This window comes from Mesocricetus auratus, unplaced genomic scaffold (assembly GCF_017639785.1).
Source record: "Mesocricetus auratus isolate SY011 unplaced genomic scaffold, BCM_Maur_2.0 Super-Scaffold_15014, whole genome shotgun sequence".
NCBI lineage: Eukaryota > Metazoa > Chordata > Mammalia > Rodentia > Cricetidae > Mesocricetus > Mesocricetus auratus.
Genome location: NW_024429186.1, coordinates 13,230,337 through 13,251,078, shown reverse-complemented (window position 1 = coordinate 13,251,078; position 20,742 = coordinate 13,230,337). Strand labels below are relative to the sequence as shown.

General features: G+C 43.0%; 1 protein-coding gene across 9 annotated transcripts in view; it reads left to right on the top strand.

The window, feature by feature from the left end:
- The window catches only part of Vrk1 (VRK serine/threonine kinase 1), a 71,267-nt gene that overhangs the window by 32,465 nt on the left and 18,060 nt on the right, over positions 1-20,742 (top strand). For all 9 annotated transcript variants that reach the window (XM_021226156.2, XM_040742526.1, XM_013112082.3 and 6 more), the window contains 8 exons: positions 2,141-2,196; positions 8,865-8,934; positions 9,754-9,841; positions 13,956-14,064; positions 14,180-14,272; positions 16,286-16,418; positions 17,166-17,286; positions 17,619-17,677. In XM_021226156.2, the coding sequence (XP_021081815.1) occupies positions 2,141-2,196; positions 8,865-8,934; positions 9,754-9,841; positions 13,956-14,064; positions 14,180-14,272; positions 16,286-16,418; positions 17,166-17,286; positions 17,619-17,677 (729 nt within the window). The remainder of the gene's footprint in view (positions 1-2,140; positions 2,197-8,864; positions 8,935-9,753; positions 9,842-13,955; positions 14,065-14,179; positions 14,273-16,285; positions 16,419-17,165; positions 17,287-17,618; positions 17,678-20,742) is intronic.

The window sequence follows — 20,742 nt, the reverse complement described above, 5'->3', positions numbered from 1 at the left end:
AAGAGTGTGGGTCAGAACTAGGGGTGAATATTTTAGATTAAAACCATAATAACATCTGAACTTGGGTGTTTAGCAAGTATTTCATGATACCCCAAAGCACTCTGTCTTGTATTTCTCCATTTGCAGCTTTTGTGCAGTTTTCTGCCCAAACCCACAAGCGCCTCATTCTCTACATCCAGTCCATCGAGGTCCTGTTAGCTGCCCTTTGAGTCTGTGCTCACAGCCTGATAGCACTACCTTGGTGTACCCAAGCAGCTGTTGACCACACTCTGCCCCATTAGTTATACTAGCTAGATCCCTTCCCTGCTCTGCCTGCATCTGTTCTTGACCTGTACACAGTTCTTCCAAGCAGTCCCATCAGAATTAGCTCATGCCAGTAGTCCTTTTGACAAAACCTTGGAGGTTTCCTGTCTCACTTATAGCAGCAGTCCTAGCCTTGATGTTGACTGTAAAGCCCTTCATGTTTATTCCCTGCTGCTTTTCTAATGGGTCTTGTTTCCGTATCATGTTTTTCTCTGTGCATTGGTCTCCTGGCTTTGCAAATGCATGTAACGCTCGTATACTGGGGCCTGGTGTTAGTCCACATGGAATGCTGTTCCTGTGAATTCCCATGGCTTAAACTGTTTCGTGGTTTCAGTGATACCCCAGGTTCCTCCTCCTCCTCTTTTTTTTTTTTTAATGTGCCTCTCTTCTTTTTAATTTAAATTAGAAACAAGCTTGCTTCACATGTCAATCCCAGCTCCCTCTCCCTCCCCTCCTCCCCTGTCCCACCAGTCACCCAATCTCCACCCCATTCTCCAGGGAGGGTGAGGCTCTCCATGGGGGATCTCCAGAGTCTGTCATTTCCTTCTGGACAGGGCCTAGGCCCTCCCCCAAGAGTCTAGGCTGAGAGAGCATCCCTCATTGTGGGATGGGCACCCAAAGACCATTTGTATACCAGGGGTAAATACTGATCTACTCAAGGCTGAATAGATTGCCTAACCTCTTCACTAACACCCACATTCAGGGGGTCTGGATCAGTCTGATGCTGGCCTCCCAGCCATCAGTTTGGGATCCAAGAGCTCCCCCTTGTTTAGGTCAGCTGTTTCTGTGGGTTAAACCAGCCCAGTCTTGACCCCTTGCTCATCACTCCTCCCTCTCTGTCACTGGATTCCAGGAGTTCAGTTGAGTGTTTAGCTGTGGGTGTCTGCCTCTGCTTCCATCAGTCACTGGATGAAGGTTCTGTTTCCCAGACTCTCTGGCAGTGAGATTGTATGCTGGCACTCCCCTGATCCATGTCTAAAATCCATATATGAGTGAGTACGTACCATGTTTCTCTCTTTGTGACTGGGTTACCTCACTGAGGATGGTTTCTTCTAGTGCTGTCCATTTGCCCCAGGCTCTTCTTAACACTGCCTACCTCCCTCACTGTTTAAATTTTCCCACCATTACTCCTATCACATCAAACATACTTTTTATTTTATGTGATGTCTATATTTTACTGCTCAAATGGCAGCCACAAGTTTGTTTTTGTTTTTTGTTTTTCCCCTGTCCACTGAGACAGGGTTTCTCTGTGTAGCTCTGTGTAGCACTCACTGTGTAGATCATGCTGGCCTCCAATTTACAGAGATCCACCTGCCTCTGTTTCCTGAGTGCTGGGATTAAAGGCTACAACTGCCCCAGCTTCAAATTTCCGTTTCTTAGAAAATGGCCTACTGTGGGTACTTGTTGATGAGTTTGGGAAGACTTCCTGTTCTGCATGACAGTGCCTCAGGTGTTGCTCTGCACTAACCAGTATCTGGGTCAGCTTCTGTGCTTCTGGCTATCCTTTCCTAAAGGGCTTTATGGCTTGTTGGACCCTGGGATTTCACTAGTCCCCATCCTCCAGGAATTCATAGTACATCAGCTTCTGAATGAAAGAAATAGTCTTTGTACAACAACTCTTCCTGTAACAGCTGATCAAGTAGAAGAAACCAAAACATTACTAGATGTATTCCACACATGAAGAAAGTCTTAGACCAGGTGCAGGGCTGTAATGATGCCCCGAAAGAACTGGGCTTCACCCTGTAGAGGACTGCAGGGCTGTAGGCCCAAGTGTCTGTCAGATGCTGTCTATGATAACACTGCTTGTTCTGATGTGACTGTCTCACTCTTTAAACAGCGGACACAAATTCTTCCAAACCGGTTGGCAGTGATGCACCCTGTGTTGTGAAAGTGGTAAGAAAATACTGCTCATTTTTCTCTTTTGTCATGTAAGTTGGTATTTATTTTGTAAAGCATCTTTTTTGATGATTAGATTTAGTTAAACCATAAGGTATTGCATTGCTCATCATTTTCATAAGTATTTAATGAGGCACGTAAGTAGCTTTATAGTTTTAAGTAACTTGAACTCAGTCTTCAGCTCCTGTGAACAGAGTGGCACAATTTGAGGCTCTCTGGGAAACCACAGGGGTCTGCCGGGATGGGACTATTGGTTTTAGCTGTTTCCACTAGGCAGGTGTGATTCATATTTATATCCTGGAACATCGTGCTAGGCTGATTTGTATTTTGCATTTTGTTCTGGATGTTTGTTTATCAGTTGGTCCGTCTGTCCATCTATCTGTTTATTTATTTTGCCTGCTGTCAGTTTTATTCACCTCCCTGTTCGTATTACGAGGTTGTGATTCTCTCCGCTGTGGCTATAGTCTTCGTTGCTGTAGTCATGGTGCACGTTAGTTCCTGATGTGCAGGGATTGGCAGCACCCCATTGGACAGAAGAAGCACACTGAGTAACGAGGCCAGTTACAGACTGGAGAACTAAGGCATCTTCATATTTAATCTCTATTTGTTTTTTTTCTGCACTGTTTTACTCAGCAGTGTTTGTAGCTCTGCACACCCTATATTTGATCAGTGTGTAGACCCTTGTTAAATAGAGGAGCCAGCAGAGTGGGTTGGCAGAGAGGTTAGTGCTGGTCCCCTGTCCTCTTTGGTTTTCTAAAGGTTGTAGAACCTGGGAGTTAGAAGTGCCTCAGAATTTGTCGGTTCACTTTATTGTTTTCAAATAGAAATCTATTTTTCCCCTGGGAGCCAAGTATCTTAGGCCGGGATTGAGTTTGTTTTTTCCTTTTCTCTCTAACTTATTTATTTGATGTGTGTTTCCATGCATCTATGTCTGTGCACCATGTGCATGCCTGGTGCCCTGCAGGCCGAAGAGGGCATTGAATCCTCTGAAGCTGGAGTTATAGATGGTTGTGAGCTATCACTAGCCCTTGTTTTGTGAGCTTTTTAAAAGCATGTACTAAGAAGTGTAATTTTTCAGTAAAATGCATAGCTAATGAATCAGTATTTGACGTGTCAGTGCGTCACTCTTGCCCTTTGTGGCCACTCTCCCTGTCTCTGCAGCCTCTGGAGAGCGCTGTCCTGTGTTTGAGCCTGCCCTCTTCTCAACTACTGCCTGTCTAGAGCAATAGGTGTGTGTTCAGCATGGTATTTTAAAGGGTCACCAGTATTTTTAGTGTATCAGTCACTTACTGCATTTTATTGTCATGTTGAAAGCATTTGGGGTTGTTTACAGTTTGGGCAACTGTGAACAGACCTTCCATGTACATTGTTGGAGTGGTATTTTGATGGGATAGGCTGGTTTCTCATGGAATTCAAATCACTTCTCTATAGGGAGGATACACATTTCACTTAAAAAAAAATTCTGGATGTATTTTTGAAGTGGCTTTCTGGTTTCACATTGCCAGTGGTTGCTGTCGGCTCTGCCTGGTCTAGTGCTTGCCTGTAGTAGGTGTGAGCTTGCGTACTCCGCAGCCTTTATGGGAGGCAGGTGCTGTGTCTTGCTGCAACCTTAGTTTGCATTTATTTCACAAGCACCGTTGAATCCCCTTTTCTTGTGAATATCTAACAGTCGTGTGGTTTTGTGTGATAAGTGCTTCTTCGGTCTCTTGCTTCTTTTCTCTTTAAGAAAATTATTTTTAATAACTGGGTTGTTGTGTTGCTTTTTATAGTTGAGTAGGACAAGTTATTCTGGATAAATCATATTTTCAGATATGTGTGTTATGACTATTTCCTTCTAGTTTATAGGTTACTCGTTTATTTTTAAATGCTTTTATATATCTTTTTAGCTGGCTCGTTAGAGTTTTTGCCTTTATTTGGTTAATATGGCTTCTGATACTGAACTAACCCTGTAGCACACACCCCAGTTAGGCAGGCTGCGGCAGGCTCCTTATGTAGTTCTGGGACTGCGTTGGTCAGGCCTTTTGTGTCTTTATTCATAAGGTGTCATGGTCTTTAATTTTTCTAGAAGTGTTTTTGTGTTAGGCTCTTGGAGTCTGACTGGCTTTGGTGTCTCCAGCACTGGCATATGATCCCAGTGACTGCACTGGCTCCTTACCCCAGGACCTCTGGGAATACCCTTCATGTCTCATCTAGAGTGCAGCAGGCCTTGAGCACCTTTGTGGAGCTTGTGGAATGAGTGCTTCCAAGCCTTTATTTATAGTGGGAAGCCTGACTCAGCCTGTGCCCTTCCCAAGTGGCACATTGAGTTAGTGCCTATCTGTGTCTCCTGCCCTTCCAGTTTGGAGCTCTCTTTCTCATTGTGGAATGGCATTCCTTTTGAATCACTGGGTTTGCTGCCAAGCAGAGGAACTAGAGTTCTTAGAGTAACACTTGTCATGTACATGGAGTTGTGGGAAGTCATCTGTACCTGTCTTGTGTACACCTGGAAGCATGACACCTGTAGGCTAAGATGATTTTCTGAGTGTCTTCAAAGGATTCCTTTGAGAAACAAGTGAGCTTCCTATGATGGTCCAGGCTTTCAGACCCCTCTGCAGCTGGCTCATTTGCATACTGGTCTAAGTGACTGGATTTGTTTTGTTCTGTATAAGCTCAACTTCTAGCAGGTGATGCTATATTAGAATTGTGATTTTTATTGTAAGTGGAATGAACTTCACCTTTCTGCCTTTTTGACTTAATCTAGCTGAGGGGAGATGGGTAGGATAGGAATTTCCAGTTATTTAATCAGAACACATTGAATTTCTAAGTTTTAAGGATGTCTGTTTTCAGATTTTGCCTAATATTCCATATGTTCTGTTGTCCTTTGTTCTTTGTAAAGAGATGGTAACTGGTGCTTGATTTCCTGTGGTTCATATTTTAGTAGCTCTTCCAGTGTTGTGGTTTGTGGTCCTGGAAGAACAGCTGCCCAGCTCTCAGAGGGGGCACTTCAGCCACAGCTGGTTGCTGCTCCCTTGATGACTGACGTCTTTGGGTTCTTTAAATTCCTGTGTCAATCACTGTATTGTCATTTATTACACAATTTCACTTCTAATATCCTTCTCAAGATGCCAGTTAAATTTCTCTAAAATCTAAGAAGATTTTAAGTTACTTGATAATGACCCTGTTTTAAATATCCTTTACTTATGAAGTTCTTACATGCTTGTTTTATTTATTTATTTTAAAAATATTTTTAAGGTATAATTTTGTGTGCCCTTTTGCCTGCTTTTCTATTCATTTACTTTTATCGTTTTGATGCCATTCACTTTTCTCAATTGGGAATAGGCTGGGTCGTCATTTCCCTTCTTACAGCTTTGTAGCCCTCAAAGTGGAAGCAGACATCAAATACAAACATGTAGGATTAGTAGACCTCTCTCACATTAAAATCAGAACAGTTGCCGTTCAAACATAAACATGAGGGTTGTGACAGGTGCTTGTGTGTGTGGTGCTGGAGATGGGTGCAAAGCCTGCTGGCTGCTGGGGAAGTTTCTGTGACTGCTGCAACACTAGCAAGGATTGTGCTTTCAGAGAACATAGATGACTGACTGGGCATGATACCAGAACAGCGAGATGTGAAGCTTAGTACATCCGGGTTCTTTATAGAATGGCTCTATGAAGAAGTACCACAGTACTTGTGCATTGTAAAAATGAGCATGCCTTTATTTTTGGAGCAAAAATGGGCACATTATTTAAGAAATACAGCTAAGTTGGTTTTTACTGTAAAGTTATGTAATCACATTCCAAGCAGCGCTTTCCAGGCCTTGTACGTTGTCATGAGACTGCACAGGGCCTGGTCATTGGTGTCAGGTGCTCCTCTGTATCCAGGTAGAGACCCAGAGTAGAACTTGCTACATTGCACACTGTACTCATGTCCAATGGGACTACGTCTGCAGACCTGCTCCTTCACTCAGATCCTTTCCCATGTTTCTGCTCTGAGTCTCCACTTCGAAAACTTGGTTACTTCTGACATGCCTGCTTTGTGAATGAGCTCTAACAGCTAGCTACACACTGCTCCTGCATTTGGCATTTGTGTGAACATAAGATGCACATACAAGTTAGGTGTCTTAGCATGTCCTACACAGGCCTTCCTGCCCAGGGGTGCTCTTTGTTTCTCTTTAGGGCCTTCTTCATCCGTGACTGATGCAAGCAGCTGTAGGATAGTGCTTCTGTGTCACCAGAACAGTTAGCTATGTTTGCTTTAAGAGGCTCTGTGTGTGCGCGCGCCCACGTGCATACATGCCTGTATGAAATTAGATGGTTAGGAAGAAGTAGTAAATAAGTAAATTGAATAATACAAGTAGAATTTTTTCTGATTCCTGCCTCCTCCCCCAGTAAACCTAAGGCTCAGTAAGGAACTAGTTCTTTGAGTCATTCTCACCTTTATGGGAGCAGAGTTGGAAGCCTGAAGATAGTCTTCCAGTTTGTGCCGCCTAAGAGCTGGTGCATGGTGGTCCTTCTTGGAGAACTGGGGTCTTTATCTCACAGCCACCTGGGAAGGACTTTGCCTGATGTTGTGATGAGTGTTCTGAATTTCCAATTCAGATATCTTAATTTTTTTGGTAAGAAGGAGAAACTTTGTACAGCTTCATTTTTAAATGGCAGCCAGTTGCTTTTGGATGGTGCCATTGAAATATATCACATTTTAACTTTTTTTCCTGTTGTCATCGTCATTTTGACACTTAGAAGTCTTAGGGAAACGTTTAGTGATATTCTAGTTAAAATGTCAGTCCCAATTTCTTTTCTAAATCTTGGCTATTACAGAGTTGGCAAAGTATTTTAGATTTGAAATATGTTAATACAATTTTAGTTCTGAGATAAGGTATTTTCTCCACAGATAGCTTGCTTCAGCTGGAGCACAGTGCCAAGAAGTAGTTCCTTTACTTTGTCATAATGGAAGTCTATTGGATAGCTAATGTATGAAAGTGCTCAGAAAGCCTGCATTATAGTGTCCTGATTTATACGGTTGATTCACATTATAAGTTTCATAAATTATTGCTCGAAGGAAACTTGAAAATTAAAGTTGATATGATGTAGGTTGAAACTGAATAAATCAAAAATCTTATACTGTTGGTAATAAGCCAGGAGTAGTCTTGGGAAAGCATCCTTTATGCCTGAGTTTTATTAATGAGTCATCCTGAAAGTTAACCAAAATTCCTTCTCTTTAATTTTACTTTCTTCATTTTTTACACTTACTCTGTGACGTGTACAGTCATTGGCTTAAAACGTTTGCTCAGGTTTCTGGCTCCTGTTGCTGCTAGGAAATGGCCACAGGTATGGGAGAGTTTCTTGCTTAACACCAGTCAGGGTCTTGACATTCAGACTTGAGTATACGGACCTCATCCTGGGTCAGGGCTTGGTGACCTGCTCTTCTGAGGCAAGTGTGGGAAACTCTTTAGGTTCTTTCTGACCGACTGCTGCCATTAGTGGCTTCCTTGCTCTCTGTGGCTAGGTACTGCTTGATTGCAGATGAGCAGGGTCCTGTAAGCATGCTACCTGGAGACTTGTGAGCTGACAGAACTGTCTATGTAATAAAGACTTTTATTGACATCTCAAGGACCAAAATTAACTTGTGTAGTAATTGAGGGTTTCCTCAATGAAGAAAAAGTGGCTGTACTTGCTTTCAGTGTTTGGAGCAGATGTCTCTGAGGTGGGGAAGAGCACACTGACATGCTGAAGCTCACTCAGGTCTTTGCCAGTTGTAATGAGCTCTGAACCTTAACTCCAGCTGTGCAGGGTTTCTGTCCAAAATACTTTGCTCAGATAGCTTGGAGATGCTTGCTTTCATATTTGAAGTTGTCATTCCTTTAAAATCAGTATAAAATATCAAACATTAAGTAAATACTACTTTATATCAATCAGCCAGACAAAGCTCGCCATTTAAAAAGTCATCAAAATTATAAGCTATTTCTTACCCATATTTAAACAACATGAAACTCATTATGGGCTGTTATCTCTTGTTGTGTAAAATATCTTTTTGTAAATGTTTGTCTCTTTACTAATAGTTCAAATGGTTAATATCCCTTGAAATAGGAAATAGATCTGTCTAGTAAAATTGGGGAAAACAATTATTTAGTTCAGTTTCTTTTTGATTTTAAAAACGTTTTAGGTTTCTTTGGTTTGAAAAATGTAGGAACCAGTGTCAGAAAGAAAGGGCACAGTGCTGTCTTGCTCTGGAGATGCAGATGCATTCCTGCCAGTTCTGAGAGCTGGGGAGAACCGTGCTAGGGTGAAGGAAAGGAATGGGATTCTACGTTAATCGGTTAAGTAAGGTATTGGGATTTCATTAAATCGCAGAAATGTCTTGTAGTCCCTTGGTGGTGATACAGTTAGCATGGTCGCTGGCCTTTGCTTAATAAAGATGAAAATTAGTTTAAACATTTGTTTTAAACTTCTGTAAAGACTGAACTATATATTTCTGATTGTGTATAATTTATCACTTATGAAAGTTGAGCTTAAGAGAAAGATTATTGTGAGAACATGTAAAATATTTCTAAGGAGTTGAAGCTAATCTTTTAGTAGTATAAATTTAAACATCAAAGTTACATTGTGTTGTAGGAAAAATTAGACATACTCTGTCTTTGAAGGCATGGTGAAAATAATTCAATAATTTTAATTGACTCTTGTGTTCTAAGGAACCCAGTGACAATGGACCTCTTTTCACTGAATTAAAGTTCTACCAGCGGGCTGCTAAACCAGAGCAAAGTAAGAAACAATAAACATGTTTAAAATTGTTTTGTTTAAAGGTTTAAACATTTTAAAATAAGCGGTTTACCTGGCTTTATTTCACCTAAGCTGAGGTTAAAGTGTCACACAATATGGCTGTTTTCATTTGCTTTATATACAAATCCCATTTACATGAAGTCATTCTGTAGATTGATGCATTTGCTGTATGATTTGTAGCATGTGAAATAATCAGTGGTATGTGGCCTAGGAAGTATATGGATTGCCCTAATTAACAAGCGTGAGTGCGCAGTCTCTGTCTTAACTCATGCCTGGAGTGCTTGAGGTGGGGCGGGCCCTGGGGTTGCTGAGCCCCAGGGCAGTGAGTGGAGCCTCCAGGCTGCTCTCATCTGTTTCACCTGAGTCCCCAGCCCCTTACAGTAAGGAGCACGAGTGGCACTTCCGTGTCTCCTACATCTTGATTTGCAAGGTGAGCAGGAGATGAAAACATTGAAGGAGACAACCCCTTGTTTCTAGAGTTTGGGGTGAGTCGGTCTTCCTGTGGAAGCAAACAAACCTTGGTATTAGGCAGTGACTAAAGAGGCAATGCTGTTGCTTTGCGCTTCAGAAATGGCTTCACAGGTGGACAGTTTCAAGACAAGGTAACGACGGGCACTGACTGTGTTTGCAGGCTGGTAAAATTTTTATTACACTTCATGTTACACTGGGCTCTTTTTCATCCTGTTATGAGTAGAGGTGGTTTTGTTGCACATAGAAGTATGCTCTACTCTTAGTAATTTGTTTTGAAGTGACCATTTAAAGTACAGCAGTTGAAATCACAGACCTCTCTTTCAATTCTAGTTCAGAAATGGATTCATACACATAAATTGAAGTACCTTGGTGTTCCTAAGTATTGGGGATCTGGTCTACATGATAAAAATGGAAAAAGGTAAAAATCTATATTTTGAGCATTTCCTATTGAGTTGGTTTAGTTGGGAGTTATTTGCTGAGCACCCACAATAACTCTAGGAGTGCATCTGGGCTGGGGGCAGCAGAGGGGAGAACAAGATCTTATCTCTGCTCCCGTTATACACTGTGTAATGTAGTGTGGGATGTCTGACTTGTGGACTTCTGGGGAGCAGTGTCAGTTGACTAAAACCCATTGACAGGAGCAAAGCCAAAAGAGAGCACCCCGCCCCTCCCATTCTTTATGCAAAAGAGCCCTCAGGATCCCATTTGACTTCTCATGTTAAATGCCTAATCATGCATGGAAACTAGAGTCTTGTTCTTTATGAGGGCTTCAGAGTAGCTGACTAGAGGTGACAAACACTTGTGAAATGTGGGAGAAAAGCTAGGTGCTGACTTGTGCAACCTTTTCCTCTTAGAGGTCTTAGGAGTTGGAGTTGGAGGGAACCCCTGATGCTTTTGTGCAGTCTGCCCTTTTCAAGGCTCATAGGAGATTGTGCAGGCCAGGCCTCGTTAGGATCTGAAGACCTGTTGGTTAGAATGGTGTTTGTAGGAAGTGAAGAACAGCTGTGATGCAGTCACCAAAGGCCTGATGCCATGCCTTGCACTTTTTTGAGCTGGGGTCTTGCTTTCTAGATTTAGCTTCAACTCACTGCAGAGCCCAGACCGGCAATGACCTTTCAGTCCTCTGGCTTGATCCTCCTCAGTGCTGGGATTGTGGGTACATTTTTGCTTGTCTTGCACAGTTACCTTCGTTGTGGCTTTGTTCTCTGTTAGTGTTCCTTCGTGTTATTGGGAAGGCTGCTCCATTTCTGGACCTCACATGCAGACTCAGTGTCAGTGTCTTGTGAGTTTCCCTTTACTATCAAGGAACCTTTCTTGGAGTCCTGTGAGACTTCCTTGTACATTTTCTTTCTTTTTTTGGTTTTATGAGACAGGGTTTTGGAGGCTGTCAGACCAGCCTGGCCTCGAACTCACAGAGATCCGCCTGCCTCTGCCTCCCGAGTGCTGGGATTAAAGGCGTGCGCCACCACCGCCCGGCTCCTTGTACATTTTCTTGGTCACAGTTTTATAATTTTTTCTTTCTTTTCCGAGACAGGGTTTTTCTGTGGCTTTGGAGGCTGTCCTGGAACTAGCTCTTGTAGACCAGGCTGGTCTCGAACTCACAGAGATCCGCCTGCCTCTGCCTCCCGAGTGCTGGGATTAAAGGTGTGCGTCACCACTGCCCTGCCCAGTTTTATAATTCTTATGCTTAAATCTGCTATTGGTAGTCACACAGGTTGCACAAGTTTCTTGGTGAAAGACACTTGTTACACGGAATGGGAGGGAATGCCCAAGTCAAATTGGTGCTGTGTTAGCAAAGACTTGACAATGAGGCAGCCATGGTGTAAGCCCGCCAATTTTATTTACTAGAGAACCATGCGGAGAACCATGTGTCCCTGGGTTGTCTGGGGCTCCCTGGAATCTAGTGCCATTATGTTACATTTGCTTTTACTTGAAACAGTGCTGTGAGCTGACCAGAGCCAGAGAGGTAGGGTAGAAGGTTGGCTGTGTTCAAAGGTACCTGGCAGGAGTTTCCGAGAAGTCAGAGTGGTGACTACAGCTGAACAAATCTCCAGCCTGTGTCTCAGTTCACTGTTAGTGATGACCATTCCCTCTTGAAACTGAGGTTGCTAGACCTTCCTCAGCGGAACACGAGACTCAGGCTGGTTATGGATGAAGCACTGAAAATAATTGTGCAAGTCTTTCAGAGGTAACGAGATAGAAGACAGGGTTCTTGTTCCGGCCCCCCCCCCCCCATCCTTATTTCCTTTAGCATGTCTGGGGGTGAGGAGGAGTGATTAGGACAGTATGAGGATTGTAAATACTTGTGTTGCCATTTGGGAATTGTTTGTTCTGATTGATATTTTCTCATTACTTGAAGCATTTAACCAAGTCTCTGCAAAAGACAGTACCAGAGGCCTTACCTGATATGTTTAACAGTAACTTTCTCTCTCTCTCTCTCTCTCTCTCTCTCTCTCTCTCTCTCTCTCTCTCTCTCTCTCTCTCTCTCTCTCTCTCTCTCTCTCTCTCTCTCTCTCTCTCTCTGTGTGTGTGTGTGTCATCTGTTTTTAATTTAGGAATGGTGACATTTTAGGGGCTGTTCAGAGTTAGTGGCAGGGTGATTTGTCTATAAAAAAAAGACCTGATTAATCTGCTTTAGTAGTGGACCCGGTATTGAATCAGACAGTGTTTGCCCTCCTCCAGACTCTGCTGAATAGTTTTGCATCAACTTGACATGAGCTAGAGTTCTTTGAAAGGTGGGAACCTTGATAGAGAAAATGCCTCCATAAGATCCGGCTGTAGGGCATTTTCCTTATTAGTGATTGATGGGTGAGGATCCAGCCCATTGTGGGTGGTGCCATCCCTGGGCTGTTGGTCCTGAGTTTTATAAGAATAAGAAAGCAGGCTAAGTAAGCCATGTGGAGTAGTCTAGTAAGAAGCACTTCTCCATAGCCTCTGCATTGGCTCCTGCCTCCAGGTTCCTGACCTGTTTGAGTTCCTGACCTGGCTTCCTTTGATAATGAACAATGATACGGAAGTTAAGGTAATCCTTTCCTCCCCAAGGTGCTTTGGTCATGGTGTTTCATCACAACAGTAGTGCCCCTAAGATACAGACTGTTGGCAAAGGTTACACTTGGTTATTCAGAGTATTGTAGTGATCACTCTTTGGTAAAAGGCAAGCGTTTATATCCTGCTCTTTTCTCTCAGCTTTGCAAAACCTGCCATACTTGGGATATTGGGAAGTCACATGACTGTTTTCTATTATGTTAGCAGTCAGGGTAGCATAAATCTTAACAGAAATGGATTTATTTTGCCCCTGTTGGATAGTATGACTTTGGCATAAACTTTACCTCCTAAAACATTACTATCTAGGTCTGTAGACAGAGTCTCCAATTCTCTTGTGATTCAGAAAAGGGTAGGACTCTATATTTTATATTATTACATGGTCTTCCCTTGTAACTCACTCTATTTGTCATAAAAGCCTGCATTATGTAAGTGTGACTATTGTGTTGTACAGTATTTGTTATTTTAATTGTGTGTGGAGACAGTGGTTCAAATGATAGGCCCACCTCATTTCGGGGAGGTTGCTAACAGTTTTCTTCTGTAAGATAGGTTGTTAGAGCACCTGCCTAGTGAGTGCCCTGGGTGAGGTACACCAGCGGACTTCTGACTTCCGTGGCTCTGAGCTCATCCCACGGGAGGAGTTTTGTCTTGTCTGTTTTGACGATTTAAATAGACACGTTAGATTTTGGACAGCTGTTGGAGGTGAGAGTGACGTTTAGAGGAGTTGGGTAGTGTCGTCACAGGTCTCTAGTGTTTCTCCATGTGCAGTCTTAGAGTTTGAATCCCTCGGGAGGATGAGACCTGCCTCCTCACTTCACTTCTCCAGAAGTTATGGCCTAAGGAAGTAATATTACATGGTCAAGGTGACAAGGCAGGTGGATGATAAAACCAAAATTTGTCATTTCTGCCAGATATTTCTTTTCCATATCTCGATCATTGAGTGTTTAATACATAATCTAATCGCTTTATATGATTTGGACAATTTTACTGAATGTAGTCTTTAAGCTATCTCTTGACAACCTAGATTTAACAACATTTATTGTTGAAATGTGCCTTAAAAATGGAGACACAGTTATTGGTGGATGCTACTGTCTAGAAACAGCACAGTTAACTTCAAGAGACGCGTTAGATTTTGGACAGCTGTTCAAGAGAAGAATCAGTACTTTCACTCAAAGCCGAGTGGGTGTGTTTTACTCTAGATGAGTCTGCTCGAGTCTGTGTAGGCATTGTCTTAAGTTGAACGTTGTCTCCTGTCAAATTAGCTGGAGCCAGGAAGAGGCTCTGGAGACAGGACAGTACAATATTCCGAATTCTTGAGATTTCTATCTAGTTGGGAGAAATTCTTCATGGTGTATATTCATGCCCCTTTCACCCTCTTTTATAATACTGCCTCATTAAGCATTAACTTGATATAATCTGAAGGGAGAATATTCATTGCAAGTACATGTTCCCAGTTATTTCCCTCACTGACTTTTCTTGTTTGTCTTCAGTTACAGGTTTATGATAATGGACCGCTTTGGGAGTGACCTTCAGAAAATATATGAAGCAAATGCCAAAAGATTTTCTCGGAAAACTGTCTTGCAGCTAAGCTTAAGAATTGTATGTGAGCTATGCTCCTTGTTGTGAATACAGTAAGGGCTGGTTTCTGTTGCAGCTCAGTCCTCTGCTGGCTGTGTTAGGTACTGCATTAATTTACTGTATGTATTCTCCATAGCTGGATATCCTGGAATACATCCATGAGCATGAGTATGTGCATGGGGACATCAAGGCCTCCAACCTTCTTCTGAGCTACAAGAACCCTGACCAGGTCCTTACAACTTCAGTTTTTACTGTTGTAAAACATTCTGTGTGAGTGAGAAAGGTACTCTGGACTGAACCCCCCGCAGCTCTCTTGTTTAGAAGTAAATAGGCTAACAGTACTATTTCTTCAGACGCGTTTATATAGTTGCCATTCTGCACTTTCGTTGCAGTTTTCTGGCACTTTATCAGGTTGACTGAATTGCCCTAAATAATATTCAGAAGTGCTTGATACAAAATGAATTTCAAATAGCTAGTTGGGGTGGGAGCTTAAAATTATATAGTGCACTAGTGAATTAGATTTGTCTGTCTGCTCTGTCACCTTTTTTTATTTCTGTCACCCTTTTTATTTCCTTTGTTCAAGAAATCCTTCAGATGTAGTGTCTGTCACTTGGAAAGTTTGGTCTTTAATGTGGATTGTCAAGCCATTTGGTGCAGAGCCTGCCAGAGCAGGTTGGCTTTGTCCATCCTTTGTGCTTGCAGTGCAGGTGTGCATTTCCAGGCTGCTTCATCCCCGTTGTAGTTTATGATTAAGAGGAGAAACTTGTTGCATACCTGTGTTGGGGTCAGCTCAGTTGTCAGTTACAATAGGGTATGCTTGTAGCCATTTCCATGATTTGTGCAAAGAAGGCGTAGTTGACCCTGCTAACGTGGCTGGCACTTCCTGGTCTTGAATAAGAAGGAAGTTCTGAGTGTTTGGTTTGGTGCAGTGGTCTGCCCTCGTTCTCTGCACTTGGCTCTTTCTCATAAGTCTACCTGTCTGCAACCACCTGCTGCTTAGACTCCCCTTTCTCTTGGGTCTGCCACCTTCTCTACACAGCGGTTTGCTTCCCCTCTGTAAGCTATGGAGAGCATAAGGAATCTGCGGCGGCAGCAAGAGAAAGGGAGTTGCTGTGCTGGGTGCTCTATGAGGCATCACACGGTTCGCCTCACTTCTCCCCAGCCATCTCATTTGAGCTGTTTCCTTGAACACAGTCGAGAGTCTGAACTGCAAAGGTCCCTTTAGCTGGAGTAGGATGGACTGGCATAATACTACTAGAAGTTCGACGCCTGTTAGCATGAACAGCTTTTGTTCACAAGGCAGCCATGTGCGTCTCTCCTACCTTTCAGACATGTGTGTGGATGGGCTCACTCTCCCAGTACTGAGTCTACCTTTGTGCGCCCATGCATATGGGTGCATGCATTTGCCACAGAATCAGGTATAACCTGTGACTCTCAGATGGAAGCCACATGTGCTAGTGTTGCATGCTAGTCAGAGCAACAAACAGACTATGCCCATGTGATTCTTCCATCTGTATTCCAAATTAGCTTGATCTGGAAGACTCAACTCTAATATATAGTATTTAAGAGGTAGGTAAAGGCCTCATCTAAGAGTTTTGAATATTATTATAGCCCTTGAACCATTTTTATGAAGTACATAGGCTATAAGTAAAGAATCAAGAGTCAAAGGCAACTGTTGTATTATGTGATAACAGTGTTCATTTCACTTTGTGGAAAGAGTCTTGGGAGTTTGCTTTGTTCTAGATTCTTTAAGAAAAACTTGATACCTGTAAGCCTTGCCCATGGAGAGAGGATTAGTTAGAAGTTTAGCACTTAACTTTTCTAAGTAATGCCAAGTGAAATAGTATTGTAAGGACTGTAGCTTCATGATCATTTATTATTTATTAAAAGTAAAAATCCTTGGGTGAGAGGGATAGATAGCTCAGTGATAGAGGAAGGTCCTGAGTTAGACTCAGTACTGCAAACAAAATAGGATTTCTTACAAGTGAGAATTACTGGAGATATAGCTTAGTGGCAGAGCTCTTGTTTAGCATTTGTGAAGCTTTAGGTGCAATCCCCAGCATTCCAGAGGAGGTGGGGGGTGGTTCAGTACCTGCTGCAGTGTTCATTTTAACTTTGACTTGTTTGGAGAATTGTCCTTGTAGGTGAATCTACCCCCAAGTGATTGTATTTTATTTCTGTACTTTTGAGTAATACATGTGGGTTGATTGTTTTCTTTAATTTGGTGCTTGGAAATTTATAGGTGTACTTGGTAGACTATGGACTTGCTTATCGGTACTGCCCAGATGGAGTTCATAAAGAGTACAAAGAAGATCCCAAAAGGTGCCATGATGGCACACTGGAGTTCACCAGCATTGATGCGCACAATGGTGTGGGTATGTCCACAGTGGGCTGTCGTGTCCACAGTAGCTTGCTGTGTCTACATAGAGTGGCCTGGTGTGTCCACGGTGGCCTGTGCTGATGTTTCTGCACTTAATTATGCTAAATAAATAAGGAGACTGAAAAGAATAATGGAAGAAGCAGAGCGGGGTGAGAAAGGGGGCAAAGGTTTGGCTCCTACAGGTGAGTAAGGCCCTCGGGCATGCCCCTGCCCTTCAGGGATATCTGGGCCTTTGGGTTCCCACAGCTCACCTCTGTGCAGCATTTTTTCTGCACCCTGGTTCTCACAGATCACACCTTCAGTATCCTGGTTTCTTATGTACCACTTCTTCATGATGAGTAGTTTATGTTTTGTATAAGCTAGCTTAGTCTGTTCTCTGTGCCCTTTGCTGTGGCGAACCAGACAGTGTTGAGTGTAGCGTGGGGCTCTTTGGTCCCAGCTTGGTGCTGCGGCAGTGTCAGCATTATAGTGTCTTCAAGTCACCCAACGATAACAGTAAATATGAGGTGTTTATAGACTTTTATTTCCTAGATCAGTAGTATCACTTTGAAACCCCGAGGTTTCTCAGTTTGGGTTTTAAGTAAGTTATTAGTTGGAGATAAAGATCTCTTTTATACAGCCCAATGTTCAATGTTTTCATTACATGCCGACAGGTGTTTCTGCTGCAAGGTAGATGTGAGTGGACTGTTCTGTCTTTCTGGAAAGCTGTTGTGCTGTGCTTGATCTTCTCTTGTGTTTGTAGCCCCATCGCGACGTGGTGATTTGGAAATACTCGGTTATTGCATGATCCAGTGGCTCAGTGGCTGTCTTCCTTGGGAGGATAACTTGAAAGATCCTAACTACGTTAGAGATTCTAAAATTAGGTAAGGGATGATTTACATTATTTTGGGTTGAGTGGTGATGGGAAAAAGGAGTTTAGTCAGGATCTCTATGAGGTTTTGTTTTCTAAATTATTTATTTTATTTTATTTCTTTTGTAGGCAGTACTTTGCTGAGCTCTCCTGCCTCAGCCTCTTGAGTGTTTCTATGATAGGCATGTCACAGTCACCATGCCTGGCTCAGTGATGTTTAAGTTAGAAGGTGCAGGTTAGATAGCAGGGCTCTTTGAACTTTGCTGTTTCCGTAGAAGCACTGCCTGCTATGCTGTCCTGTCAGGAACTGTACTTGTAATTAAGGACTCCTTCCTTCCTCCACAGATACAGGGACAATGTTGCAGCTTTGATGGAGAAATGCTTTCCTGAGAAAAACAAGCCAGGTAGGGAAGGCTTCCATAGACCTTCATAGAGCTTTGTTTTCTAGGAGGAAAAAGCCCTCAGCCTGTGAGTCGGGGCATTTTAGGATGTTACCATTGTTGGGGGGTACAGCTTCTTCCTGAAAGCAGCTTTGCACAGTGAGCTGGTCTGTATGCTTTGGAACCTCATTTAGTTCCCCTTTGCTTTCAGCACGGGAATCATGCTTTGTTCTCTTAGCCAGTGTTTTATGGAGGTTGTATTATGTGTCAGAGACTGCTGTCAGTGCAGGCTGCACTCACCCCTGCCCTCAGGATGCTGGCTGGCACTCCTGTTGGGAGCTGCGGATAAGTACCCAACAATGGTCTTTGTTAGCGCATTATGCTGTTAGTCCTCTGGAGACTAAGAAAACAGGAAATGGAATTGGGAATGTAGAGATGGCAGAGAGGATAGGAAAGAGAGTTTAAATTTTGAGCAGGGTGGGCAAGGATAGCTTTGCGGAGGGAACTCTGCAGCATTTGTAGGGAGGAGGTGAAGAAGTAGCTGTGTAGAGGTTGGGAAGACTGTTCCAGAGGATATGAGAACTGTGTCCTTTTTGGTCATCATGAGGTCACTGACTTTGACTTCCATCAAGAGTCTACAGCTTGAAATAGAAGGGATGCCGATGGCCTTACTCTCTAGAACAGTGGTTCTCACCCTTCCTAATGCTGTGACCCTTTAATACCATTCTTTATGTTGTGATGACCCCCAACCATAATTATTTCATTGCTACTCCATAGCTGTAATTTGGCTACTAATTTGCATTGTAATGTAAATGTCTGCTATGCATGATGGTCTTAGGTGATCCCTATGAAAGGGTCATTTGACTCCCTCCTCAGGGGTGGTGACCCACAGGTTGAGAACCACTATTCTATTTCCTGGTTAAGGGAAGACCATGGGGAGGACCCAGCAGTGTGCTCTTCTGTTCCCGTCTATTTCTGTCCCCAGTCCTGGGCTGAGTGCACTAAGACTTCTGTTGTATGTATGTCTGTGTGGTGCTCTGTATATCTACTTTCTGTTAGTTATGTATTCTATTGGGCACTTTCCCATACAGATTGCCTATGTTTCACTTGACTGTGTGTAAGAAGTGGTCATATTCAGTTGACCTAGCATCCTATCTTAGACACTTTTTATCTACTGGTGTTTCTTCTGTCAGAACTCGTCTGCGTACTCTGTTCTTAGATTTGTTCTTTTTGTCTATTCCTGATTTCCTGATCCATTCTGTCTAAGATATTGCAACTTTTTTCTTTGGTCTTGCTATTTTTGTAACCTTTGTTCTTTTTTTTTTTTTTTTGGAAGAATGTTTTTACCAGGGTGGTAGTGGTACATGCCTTTAATCCCAGCAATTGGGAGGCAGAGGCAGGCAGATCTCTGAGTTCAAGACCAGCCTGGTGTACAGAGTGAGTTCCAGGATAGCAAGGAATACAAAGAGAAATCCTCTTCTCACAAAACAAAACACCAAACAAGAACAAAATTATGTGTTTGGGTCGTTCCCCCCCTCACATCTAAGTACCGTAACATGCATGCTTAGTGCCTGCAGAGGCCAGTAGAGGACATTGGATCTCCTGGAACTGGAGTTACAGATGGTTGTGAGTTCCCATGTGGGTGTTGGGAATGGAACCCACACCCTTGGATAAGCAGCAGTGCTCTTAACCTCTGAACCATCTCTCCAGCCCCTTCCTTTGTTCTTGACAGCATTTCCGTTGAATTCTTAGCACCACTGTCAGTTTCCTGTGTACAGTCTCCTCCTGCTTGCTGGGCTTTGGGGTTGGAGTGAGTCTAGTTTGATTTGGAGATCCTCTGTGACCCTGCGTCGTCTAACCCACTGTGGCAGCTCTTCCCTTAGGTCCCTCCTTCAATTCTGGTTGTATTTTGGTCTCTGCAGAAATCTTTTGCTGTCATCACAGTTGCATTGGGTAACTGATGCTTTTGTATTCTATGTTAAGAATTTTGGTTTCAACATTTCATTTCCAAGTTTTAACAGTAATAAAACCAGGGCAGATTTCTATGAACTTTTGCCCTGTATTCTGCACTGTGCTGTATGTACCTATTGGTTTTAGCAGCTTTGTAGATGCTGTAGGAATTTTGCTTTGTTGTTCGCTTTCCCTTTCCTTCCTCCCCTTTGTGCCTTTACTTGGTTTCTCTTATAGCCCTGGCTGGCCTTGAAATTGCGGTCCTCCTACCTCAGCCTCCTGAAAGCTAGGGTTACACATTTTCATACCAAGACCATTTTGTCATAGTCCTTGATGCAAGTCCATCTGTGCTGTTTGCTCCTGAAGACTCTCTGATGCCCTTTGACTTACTGTCCTACCTTTTGATGGCAGCTAAAGCAAACTTGACTGTTCTGTTCTGCATAGACGGTGGTGAAGGTGGAGCCCTGCTGTTTCTTCTCTAAAACAGAAACTCTCTGTTGTTTTGCCAGACACACTGGATGTTTATTTCAGGAGTTTTTTCTTCGTTTTTTAGATTTATTTATCTATTTATATATCACTGGGAATTGAACTCAGGACCTCTGGAAGAGCAGCCACTGCTTTTAACCGCTGAGCCATCTCTCCAGCCCCGCTGCTTCAGAAGTTTTTAAAAATGTTTAGTTAATTTTTTCAGATTCTTTTCTTTTTCTGCTAGGCTAGTGAAGGTTTGAGACTACTCCGTCCCTGTTGTATCTCTGCTGTCTGGAATAGAGCTTGGCATACAGCAGCCCTGAAATAGTTATACTAGTGGTTATATGTGTGTCTGGGTAGACACTGCTCTGGCGAAAGAGCATCATGTATCGATGTGGGATAGAGGAAAGACTGAAGAGGGGTTGGCTTGAGCTGGGAGGGTAGAGTTCCTAGTGACAGACAGGGAAATTTATGGGGAGCAACTTGGGGCCAGGTCAGGGGTTGGGGTTGGCAGTAATGATTGTATCATCAAGGACCTGATGATGAAACAGTGGATGCCTGTGTCAAGGAAACTTGTTTGTGAGGGGCCGATCCTGCCAGGTGATGTCTCCTCTCATTCAGGGTACTGCCTCAGTGCTCGGAGGTCCTGGCCTCTGTGGACATGGCTTGCT